At 45.2% G+C, this 12,500-nt stretch overlaps 1 protein-coding gene across 1 annotated transcript in view; it reads right to left on the reverse strand.

Annotated features, from left to right (window-relative positions):
• prkceb (protein kinase C, epsilon b) overlaps nt 1-12,500 on the reverse strand; it is a 94,421-nt gene that overhangs the window by 32,208 nt on the left and 49,713 nt on the right. The window contains exons 3-10 of the mRNA XM_031579584.2: nt 7,106-7,271; nt 4,482-4,516; nt 4,223-4,311; nt 3,694-3,823; nt 2,548-2,690; nt 2,019-2,112; nt 1,605-1,816; nt 1,296-1,469 (exon numbers count right to left, since the gene is read on the reverse strand). Coding sequence (XP_031435444.1) covers nt 1,296-1,469; nt 1,605-1,816; nt 2,019-2,112; nt 2,548-2,690; nt 3,694-3,823; nt 4,223-4,311; nt 4,482-4,516; nt 7,106-7,271 — 1,043 coding nt within the window. The remainder of the gene's footprint in view (nt 1-1,295; nt 1,470-1,604; nt 1,817-2,018; nt 2,113-2,547; nt 2,691-3,693; nt 3,824-4,222; nt 4,312-4,481; nt 4,517-7,105; nt 7,272-12,500) is intronic.

The following is a 12,500-nucleotide window of genomic DNA, read 5'->3' on the forward strand; positions in this document are numbered from 1 at the left end:
GAAAATACAGACACTCCAGTGTGTTTGCTTATGTAGCACTATCATGTTCACACTCACACACACACACACACACACACACAAACACACACACACACACAGAGAGAGAGAGAGAGAAGAGAGAGAGAGAGAGAGAGAGAGAGAGAGAGAGATTCACATGATGCTTACCAGTGTGTGAGTAGAACTGAAGATGTTCTTACCCTAGGGTCATGCTTAATTGAATTATAAGTGAAGTACAAGAGCTACTGTATCAATGTCTTCAAAACCACAAGATCTTTCTATTAAAGAAAAACAAGCTGCTGCTCACGGCCTCTAACTTAGAAGTGATACATGTCATACTAATTAAGGGATGTCAAAGTTGTGTAGACTTGAAGATGTTAAGTGGTTCCAATTGTACAGTATTGGACAAACTGTACATGCATATTATTTTTGTGTGGTCACTTTAGAATTAGATATAATAAAGAATAAAGTACATTAATCATAATCATTATTAGTAATCAACTGCTCTGATGCAGTGACTGTGCAATGAAAAATAAACATCTGAAAGAGATAAGGAGTCACAGTTTTTATTGCTGAAAGGAAAGTTGGAGAGTTGAACTCATTCTCTGCATGAATGAGCCTCTCCTGCCCTCTTGTGTTGATACACAAGTACTGCAGGATTCGTAGTGCAACATCAACCATATACATGACCTTCTCATTTGGCCATCTCTACAATTCAAGTTAAAAGAGGGCATGTTCTTGGGTTTGTAAATAACATAATGTTAAAATGCTGTTTGCTGCTGCTGCTGATTCTCTCTGTGTCTCCCTCTCACACACGTACACAGACACACACAGACACACACAGACACACACACACACACACACACACACACACACACACACACACACACACACACACACACACTGCTCCAACTTTAATCTGGAAGTTGTGTAAGATAGGGGTGTTTCATGTCCAATACTGGGATGCGACTCTTGGGCAGGGTACAGTCCACTCAACAACACCTTCTTACACACATACACACACACACACAAACACAGAATCACACACCTGAAGAAGGATTGTGTAAGGTAGGGGTTTTTCATTACCAGTGTGGGGATACATTTCCCGGTCAGAGTGTAGTCCACCGCTCACACATACACTCTCTATCACACACACCTACACACTGTTCATACTTTAATCTAGAAGCAGCGGTAGAGAAGGGTGCGAGGATGCCAGGGTACAGTCCACATCTCACATAGCAACATCTTCTTACACACACACACACACACACACACACACACACACAAACTGGTCTTACTTTTGTCTGGAAGCAGCAGAAGAGTTGCGTAAGGTAGGGGTGTTTCCTGGCTAGTGCAAGGATGCGTTTCTCAGTCAGGGTGCAGTCTACGTCGTCGTCCTGCAGGATCACGTCTTTCTTCAGGACCTTTACCGCATACACCTCGTCAGTGCCCCGCAGTTCCGCTAACATCACCTACAGGGGGCGCCAGAGACAACACCTCAGTGTGTGTGTGTGTGTGTGTGTGTGTGTGTGTGAATTTGTGTCTGTGTGTGTGTGTGTGTGTGTGTGTGGAGGTGTACATGGAGGTGTATGTGAGGACCCACTCACTTTGCCAAAGCTGCCCTTTCCCAGGACCTTGATGAAGCTGAAGTGCCCCAGGTTCATCCTCTTACTGGGGAGTGTCCTGATCTCCCCGTTCTCTCGACCCTCTGGGGCCCCGCCCTCCGAGGCTCCACCCGCTGCAGAGGAAGAGGAGGAGCCAGACTTATGCTCCTCCCCAAAGGACAAGGCCTTCCTGATGTTATCCACGTCTTTAAGGTCTGAGGAGAGAGCAAGGAGTGAGTTGGTGCTTGAGCTCTTTTTTTTGTGTGTCTGTGTATGTGTATGTGTGTGCATGCACATGAGTGTGTAGACGTGTGCGTGTTGTGTGTGTGTGTGTGTGTGTGTGTATATGTGTGTGTGTGTGTGTTGTGTGTGGTGTGTGCATGTGATGTGTGCATGTGTGTGTGCATATGATCTTACCCTGGTCACATGGAGATGTAGGGGCTGATTTGGAGCGGTCCTCCTCTGTCTGTGGGGTGCAGGGAATAGGCTGAGGTTCCTGACCCTGTGGAAGCTGTGAGGGCACAGTCACAAATATAACATTCATCATCATCATCATCATCTTGATTGCCATTAGTGTATTAACATCATCACCACCTCATCATCATCATCATCATCATCATCATCATCATAGAGCCCTGACACAACAGTGAGAGGGATAGTATTACTGTTGAATTGGCTAGTTTGGGGTCTGGGCTAGCTATGAGAGCTTTAGCGGTAAGATCAGCCAAGAGGGTGGGCCTTGTTCTAGGTGATCGCCAAGGGCACAAATGTCTGTGCAAGCTTTTTTACAGGGAGGGACAACTCATCACCAAGTGAGACAGGTCTACCAGTGGAGTCATAGTGACTGAGAGGGAATAGAGAGGTTTGGACTTCAGCTGGTAGCAAGAGCTGAGCATTTTCAGTTCTGATGCAGCTAGCGCTTTAGACCATAGGATGAGTCCCTCACCTTTTTCCTCCTCTGTGCAGTGCTGGAGATCTTGTCTGGCGTGACCCCTAGGTCTGCGAGCACCTTAGCGATGCCCCGCGCATCCACCCCACAGTTGGGGGCCACGTTACTTTCACAGCGTCTGTGTACATTCATCTTACAAACTGAAACAGAGACAGACACACACACAGAGAGGCCTCAGCGTTGGTTCACTAGTTGACACTGGAGGATCGATTTGGCCAGCTGGAATCCATGTTTTGGTCTAGTCACTGGCCATGGTCTAGACATGCTTGGACACCCCCATGGGTAGGATGGAGTGTAAGCTTATAGCTACTAGAATGGGGAGGAGGTGAGATGCTGGACTACACCACAGTGTGTGATGTAGCAGGTGAAGAACTTCTAGAATGAGGAAGTGGGGTGAGTGACAGCTGGCCAATCATCCCTGTGGACTTCTACTCAGAACTTTGTCACAAAACAAAGGTTTAAAACAATGAGAATGCCAGGGCATTCGACAGAGAGGTTGTGCGTGAGAGTTAAAAAGAATGAGAGAAGAGAGAGAGAGAGAGAGAGAGAGAGAGAGAGAGTGAGAGAGAGAGAGAGTGAGAGAGAGAGAGAGAGAGAGAGAGAGAGAGCATGAGAAAGAAACAGAGAGGGAGAAACCAAAAGTAAGGGAATGTAGTGAAGGAAGAATGGGTGAAACAGGGAGAATGAGAAAGAGGAGCGAGAGAGAGAGCGAGAGCGAGCGTGAGAAGGAAAGAGATGGCTGGGGTTAATGCATGAGCACGATAGAGAGAGACGGCAGAGGGAGCATGAGTGAGGGAGAGAGAGAACAGTGATGGAGTGGGCAAGGGAAGATGACTTTCAGGACATTACATAATTATATCATTGAAATGCCACGATCTTCTTGCCTAATTAAGCAATTCAGTAAGGGCTGCTTGATCTCGCCACCGGCTACACATAAATGTGAAACACACACACACTCATGTGTGCACTCGTGTGTGTGTGTGTATGTGTGTGTGTGTTTGTGTGTGAGTGTGTTGTGAGCTTATGCTTGCATGTGTGCGTGCATGTTTATGTGTGTGTGTGCGAGCATGGTTTTAGATGTGCCTGTCTGTCTGTCTTGCATGGCACCACATTTGGGACTACATTTCCCAGTGCACAGCTCACCTTTGCACTGCAGCCCTTGTCTGAGCAGACCCCAGAGGAGTGAGCCGCAGTGGTCGCAGAAGGTGGGGACTTTGTAGTTGTGGATGCTGAATTTATGGGGCATGTTCACACTGAAGCGCTGTAATCCCACCTGCAGGGGGAGACAAAGAGCTGCTTAAAAAACCCACTCACACAGACTCACACCCTAAACATGTTCAATATCTCATGCTAACCTCCTCAGTAGCATAGTATAAGCATTACATACAGATGAAATAATAGGGAGAAATAATAAATAATACACACATATTAAATGTACTGTAACCTCAATGTGAAGCTGCAGTGTCTGGTAACACAGTGTTCACAATGGAAGGGTTTGCTCATCAATGATCCTAATCTATTAGTCAGTGTGCTGAGTTTGATTGTGGGAAAGGTTGTTGAAAGTTGTTTGTGCTGTCTTTCCGTCTTTGTGTTTGTGTTTGTGTTGGTATTGTATTTGTGAGTGTTTTTATGTTGGGTTGAGTCCGCATATTGCATTTGTTGTGATTCCAACCTCCTCTGCCGTGTCCTCCTGCTTCTTCAGCCCGGCACACTTCGTGATGATCAGCTCATGGCAGCGTTTGTGGACCACACAGGTGCACACTGGGGGAGAGACAGAAGGGATTTGTACCCCTCACTTTCATATATTAAACATGTACTTGCATTAGCGCATACACACTACACAGAACTAATGGGCCTTGTGTCTGTATATGCCATACTGAATATGAAATGGAAAATGAAAACATTTGTGACATGACTTTGGACCACTTTACCTTGACATTGGTAACCTTGTTTTCCAAGAACTCCCCTGTCAGAGGAAAGAAAGTATTACAGCAAACATAGCTTTTCTTTGAAACAGAGAACATCATCTGACTATGAAGCACAACTGCTACCACAACAACATCACATGTTGTGCAGTATCTTTCAACAGTACTGAATTCAGTGGAATGAAATACAACCACTACTATCTACCAAGTACACATAATCTAAAAACATTGTTTAGTTTATTTCACTGAAGATTGTCTATGTTAACTACTGTGGCATAAGTAAATCTGGAAAAAATCCATAACAATAATAACTGTCTTAATGAGACTTTCTGAGAGAACCACAAAAGTATATATATAATTACATTTAAGAAGAGTCATGTCATATGTCATATATTCGCACATATAGAAATAATAAAAAAGAGATTTATACCACACAGATACTTCAGCTTTTACATAACAGTTAAGAAGCATCTGCAACTGTCAACAACAGTGTAGCCAAAAAAGGAAGATCTAAAATGACAATAGAGCTCTGCGGAGTACTGTCTTTATTCTAGTGCCTGGCAGAGAGCATTCACTGTAGGCATAAGGACACTACACCCAGGCCGTGACCATCTTTAAGTACACTCGAGTGAGACATCTATGTGAGCGTGCAATCAAGCACATTTGGGACCATCTCTTAGTCACAAACTAGCTAGCATCTGCTGCTGGCAAGTCTCTTAATACCTCAGAGAGTGGGGCTTACAAAGACAGAGAGACAGAGCCTTTGGCTGATAACACATCAGTGCTGAGTTTGGATGAAGGAATGTTGGTGGGCTGTGAAGTGTGTGCAACTAAGAAAGTAGTCTCTCTCTCCCACTGTCTCTCTCTCTCCCACTCTCTCTCTCTCTCTCTCTCTCTCTCTCGTGTGTGTGTGTGTGTGTGTGTGTGCAGGGGGGGGGGGTCTCATGAGGCTTTACACATCTGTTTGTGTGAGGGTGATGTGAGGTATGAATTTATGCTGTGTGATTTTTGTGTGAGTGCGCATGCATGTGGAGAGGGGTAGGGGTGTGTGAAAAAGTGACTGAGTCTCTGTGTGTGTGTGTGTGTGTGTGTGTGTGTGTGTGTGTGTGTGTGTGTGTGTGTGTGTGTGTGTGTGTGTGTGTATGTGTTTCTGAGTGTGTCTATCTGAGAGTCACCTCTGTGTACTTCCCTTCAGCTAAAGCTACGTATGTTAAGCATATGGCTTTGTCAAGGAGTGCACTTCCAAAAATATCCCACAAAGGTTCTGTGTGTATGTGCCTCCGCATGGCTATAAGTGTGTGTGTGTGTGGTGTGTGTGTGTGTGTGTGTGTGTGTGTGTGTGTTTGCCTCCGCATGGCCGCATTTCTCAACCTGTGTGTATGTATGTTTGTGTATGACTGGATAGGTTTATGCATTTTCTGTCCATAAAGTTTGGGTTAGCCTGTATAGGAGTGTGTGTGTGTGTGTGTGTGCGAGTGCACCATCAACCAAACAGTGGGTAGGGGATAGGCTGTGACACACTCAATAAACCAGCATTGTTGGTCCCATCTCTCCCTGCCCTGGGGCTTTTCCCACTGTCGCTATGACAACCACAGAACCTCCAATGAGCAAGTCTCACACTTGTTCAAAACAAGGGCATGCATGCAGTGGTGAGTGTGTGCGTGCATGTGAGTGTGTGTGTGTGTGTGTGTGTGTGTGTGTGTTGTGTACGTAAGAAAATGATCATCAATGTTCTGAAATTTCAATGTGAAGACTCAAAGTCATCTCCCAGCATGGTTCGTAGCCTCAGTCTTTGCACAGTGTGAGGTGTTGTGTGTAGGTAAGTGTGAGGGTTTGTGTGTGTGTGTGTGTATGTCTGTGTGTTCCAGAATGTGTGTGCGTGCCTACTTGTGTGTTCGCAGTTCTGGCCAAAATGAATAAACTATAGTATGTGTGTTTGTGTGTAGCATAGGCAACCTAAGCCTCAGTGTTATACTAAATGTCTGTTTGCATGAAACCTCATCAGGTCAAGTCAAGTCAAGTCATGTTGATTTATATAGCAAATTTAAAAGTGCTTTCCAGTCCAGGTGAATCAATTGATAAGTGAATCAGTGTGAATGTGTTTATGTGACACACTCACTGAGAGAGATTGTACGCAGAGTTCACGTCTCATTGCTAGATGACAGAAGGCCTCTCGACTTTGATAACCCTTTTGGAGGTTGTGACATTCTCTGAGACCATACCAACCCCTGCCCACCACACGCGCACACACACACAGCCCCGTCAATCCATATTCTAGAACTTTCTACCATGTCACCCCTCACATTGGAGCTACATGTGAGAGGCAGCACCTTCTTCTTCATTCCTTCATGCAAAGACATTCTCATTCTCACACACATGGGATTTGGTAGTGCGCCAGTAACACCCTAAATAGCATTGAGGACACACACATACAGCTGTGAGGCCCCAGTTCCACACAGGCATACCCACAAACACACACACAAAATCCGCAGTAGTCCATGCAGTGAGAGCAGTAGGTAGGCTAGCTCTCTCTCTCTCTCTCTCTCTCTCTCGCTCTCTTTCTCTGTCTCACACATACACAGGCACAAACACACACACAAACACACACACACACACACACCGACACTCACCATATGAAGTCCCTGCAGTGAGAGCAGTAGGTGGGCTGTCTCAGGTAGGTGGCCATGAACTTGTGTCCATTAACTTGATGGACCCTCCTTCGGACGGCCCCCTGCCGTTTCCGCGGGCGCATCCGCTCTCGGAACACACGCTCCTCATTTTCGGGCCCTGTTGCAGCTGAGACACACACACACAGACACAGAGACACATATTTTAGATACACATGAGATATACAGATACAGATCAACATTTGTGTTTAAGGTGACCCGCAGCCATTTCTAAAACAGCAGTATTTTGCCACTAGATGGTGCTAATGCAAAGCCCAAAACAGAGAGCAATTCCCATCCTGAAACACAGAGGTCAGGCCTCACCCTCTCTCTCTATCCCTCTCTCTCTCTCTCTCTCTCTCTCTCTCTCTCTCTCCCTCTCTCTCCCTCTCTCACTCTTTCTCTGTCTCTATCCCTCTCTTTCTCTCTCCCTCTCTCTCTCTCTCTCTCTCTCTCTTTCTCTGTCTCTATCCCTCTTTTTCTCTCTGGCTCACACACATACACACACATACACACACAAACACACACACACACACACACACACATACACACACACACACACACACACACACACACACACACACACACACACACATTCACGTAGACATGTATGCATGAACACATTCAAAAACTACAACACAAGCACGTACACACAGGTTCTTATCACGGCTATGTGACAAGTGCACAGTCGCACACACTCCTCATGGCCTTAAAGAATGTCAAGAAGAAGTGATCAATGTGGAGTATTCCCATCAGTGGAGTCTGACTTTAGATTACACCGCTCAAGCCTGTCTTAATTATCTCCTCTGCTCCCAGGAGAGAGAGAGAGAGAATGAGAGAAAGGAGAAGGAGAAACGAGAAGAAGGGACACGTACGGCAGACACCAACACACATTGTGGTGACACACACACACACACACACACACTCACACACTCACACACGCACAAACACACACACACACACACACACACTCACACACACACGCTCACACACACATACACACACACACACACACACACACACACACACACACACACTCACGCTCACACACATACACACACACACACACACACACACACACACACACACACACACTCACGCTCACACTCACTTGACAAGCCACCTGTCACACTCACACAGCTATTAATAACATCATTGTGGTTATTTCTGATAACCCCGTTGAGGGCCTGCAGTGACCCTCAGCCCAAAAAAGAAAAAAAAAGATGTCAAGGCTAGACATACACAGAGATACAGAGCCAAGGTTCTACTCTTTCCCCCTCTCTCTTTCTCTCTCTCTCTCTCTCCCTCTTTCTCTCTGTCACACACACTCACACACACACACAGGCAGATAAACATGATAACACAACAAACACACACACACACACACACACTGTACTCTTGACTCTTCCAATAATGTGTACTTTCCATCCCACCCCTTCCTTCCATCGTTATTATGGAATTGCGGAGGCCATCGAGACCAAGCCACTGACCCAGAATTCTACGCCAAAGGTCATGACGTGTGTCACACCCTGATTGGCCAATTCATTGTGTGCTATTGGATCAAAGACAGCTCTGAAGATACTTCAGTGAAAGCGGAGAGGTGGTTGGCACTGACTGGCATTTTAGTGACATTTCACAGTTAGATAGAAACCTTCATGGACACAGTATTTGTCATACACTCATTCTCTGAGTCACCCACGACTATGGACACACACACAAACACACAGACACACACACACAGACACACACACACACACATACACGCACACAGATAAATAAGGATTATACGTACAGGATCAGGGAAAGTTCTGAGAAGTCATACAAGTAGTACAAACCTAGGTAACCCTAGTCCTACAGTAGGAATTTGTTTTCATCAAAAATGAACATCTGTCACACACACACACACACACACACACACACACACACACACACACACACACACACACACACACACACACACAGACACACACACACACACATACACACACACACACACACACAGCGAGAAACAGACCATAATACATAAAAAACCCACTGATGTAATAAACAAAACTGATGTAATATCTAATGATTTGTAAAATGCTTTGCACTGGTACAAGCTAATGGATTATGAGCCTGAGTACCTGTGTGTGTGTGTGTGTGTGTGTGTGTGTGTGTGTGTGTGTGTGTTTCTGTGTGAGAGAGCAAGCACGAGAGAGAGAGAAATGAAGAGAGAAAGACAGAGAGAATATGTTTCTGTGTACGTGTGTGTTTAGAAGCAGAAAGAGGAGATGTGAGGGGACATTAATGTATGCCTCCATTTGAGCTTATGTAATACTAAGCATTAGAGCTCATAGCCCAGCTCAGATTCACACACACACACACACACACACACACACACACACACACACACACACACACACACACACACACACACACACACACACACTTGCACGCTAGCAAACAAGCATGAAAACCAATACAAAAATATGTTTATAGATTTAAAGATAAAAGCACTTACACAAAGAAACACAGATTCGTATCTATACACACAAACATACATACATACATACACACACAGACACGCAAAAACCCCAAAAGACTCTAAAGCCATCTGAGGCCAAATGACTACATAACCTGCTTCCACAGGGTAGTGGCTGACCTCAACTGAAGCCATGCCAATCCCTCTGTCTTTATCTCTCAATCTATCCATCTGTCTTTCTTTCTCTTGCATTATCTCCCTCTCCTCTCTCCATCTCCTCTATCTCTCTTTATCTTCATCTCTTACAGGAGGCTTCTTCATCCTCTGCTCTCAATCAGGGCCTGTGTTTGTCTCTCTTCTTAAGCATTTCATCACTTCACCCACCCCTTCATATCACCATCATATTCTCTCGCTCTATCTCTTTCTATCTATTACACTCTCTTTTTCACACACCACACACACACACACACACACACACACACACACACACACACACACAACACACACACACACACACAACTGCTTGGAAGAAATAATGTGCGAGACGACACAATCTGTGAACAGCCGCATTGGTACAGATTTTTTTCACACGCTTTTTTTCCCACAAAAATGGAACATTCACACCTCAGATTCTCTGTGGAATGTCTCTGTGGTGTCCTTCAAGCGACGCCAAGCGCACTGATGGCTCTTATGTTCCACGCTCTTCTGTTCTCTACATTAAAGCGCTTAGACCAGGGCGGCCAGGGAGTGGATTGCTCTTTACAAAGAAAGAAATAACCATGAAGTAATGAAGTACACTTACACACACACACACACACACACACACACACACACACACACACACACACACACACACACACACTCACACACACATGTTTCATTTCTATCTAGTGAAAGAAAAACAAAGTGTGAAATAATTAACTCATGTATGGTTTGACTATTCTACACACCATCACACCAAAACCGTATGCACTGTATGTCCAAGATGTCCCGCATGGAACTAGATAAGAGACTTCCAGAGAACTCTCCTCAGTTCTGGTTCCTAAAAAGCAGGTACAACGGAAGGGGTGAGGAGAGCTTTAGTTATTTTTATTATAGTTCTAATACAGATTACAGTCGTCCAGGGGCAGAGGGGTGCAGGAGCACAGGGGATGATGGAGGATGAAGGAGGGATGATGGAGGATGAAGGATAAAGGATACCTCCACGGGGCACCACGCTACTTTTCCATCAAAGGATGGATCTACATCCCTCTGGAAGTGGACTTTCATCGGGGGCTGATGATTTCACTCGCCCTGCATTACATACCTCATATTGAATTAGTCTAAACAAACAGATCAACCTTATGTGTCCAGTTGATTGGAGAACAGATTGTTTGTCTTCATAGATATTTCTGCCATAACAGACTTTTTCCCTTTTTTTGTGTTAACAGACTATTTATTGATTATTTATCATTATCATCATTTACATATGGTTGTGGGTTTATGCGGTAAGGGTCATACATTATCTCACTATTGCATATTTATATTTGGGTTATATGTATTTTACCAGATTGAATGTCACAACGCTGAAAAACTTTGGGTAAATAATGTAATGAAGTAAATATTAATTAATGCTGACTGACATTTTTTTCATCTCACTCAATAATGCATAGTCATCTCAGTCTTCTCTCACTGTGTCATTACAGCATCTCACTCAAGTCAGTGATGTTACAGTATATTAGGTCACTGCAAGGCACAGCCAGACAGCCAGATAGAGACACACACACACACACATACACACACACACACACACACACACACACACACACACACACACACACACACACACCACCCACACACACACACACACACACACACACACACAGACTGGACACACAGCATGTGTGTGAAAGATCATAGGTACCCTTCCGACAGCCTTTAGCCCGGCTTCAAACACACACGGCAGGTGTGATGGAGCAAGCAGCAGAGAGAACATCCTGGGGTTAGCGTGAATGTGTATGTGTGTGTGTGTGTTGTGTGTGTGTGTGTGTGTGTGTGTGTGTGTGTGTGTGTGTGTGAGTGTGTGTTCTCACCTTGAATGTCCGAGTGTGAGCATGAATATATGTATATGAGTGTGGGTGTTAATATAATGTGTGTGTGTGTGTGTGTGTGTGTGTGTGTGTTTGTCTGTCATGGCCTGCAGTCAATGAATGACCAGCTCCATCCATCTGTAACCTGATCCCATGTGACTAATCCTGCCACATTGCTGCTAACAATCTGGCTCACACACTCAGGGGAGGGTAATTGTGTGTGTGTGTGTGTGTGTGTGTGTGTGTGTGTGTGTGTGTGTGTGTGTGTGTGTGTGTGTGTGTGTGTGTGTGTGTGTGTGTGTGTGTGTGTGTGTGCGTGTGAGTGTGGTGTGTGTGTCTGTGTGTGTGTGTGTGTGTGTGTGTGTGTGTGTGTGTGTGTGTGTGTGTGTGTGTGTGTGTGTGTGTGTGTGTGTGACTGATTAATTCCACATGGCCCATACAGTGGCCCTACTCCCAGATCAGGAGGTTTGTTGTTGTTGAATGGTCTATTTCATGATCGCTATATGTTGTTCTCCCCCCATTACCTACCCTGCTGTCTGTAATCACTTCTTTCAGTCTTTCGTCTCATTACATCCCAACCCCCTGAGAAAGATGACCTCTGGCAGGCATCCAGTTTGTGTGCCTGTCTCTCTCTTTGTGTGTGTGTGTGTGTGAGAGAGAGAGAGAGTGGGAGAGAGAGATAAAAAGAGTGGAGTGTGTGTGTGTGTGTGTGTGTGTGTGTGTGTCTGAGAAGGTATGCGTTTGTACCCTCCGTGTGGATTACTATTGCTGATAGCCTTCTTTAGTGTGTGTGGTCACCCCTATGCATGCCATTACACGGAGTCAGCTG

The sequence above is a fragment of the Clupea harengus genome, chromosome 13, assembly GCF_900700415.2.
Source record: "Clupea harengus chromosome 13, Ch_v2.0.2, whole genome shotgun sequence".
NCBI classification, from domain to species: domain Eukaryota; kingdom Metazoa; phylum Chordata; class Actinopteri; order Clupeiformes; family Clupeidae; genus Clupea; species Clupea harengus.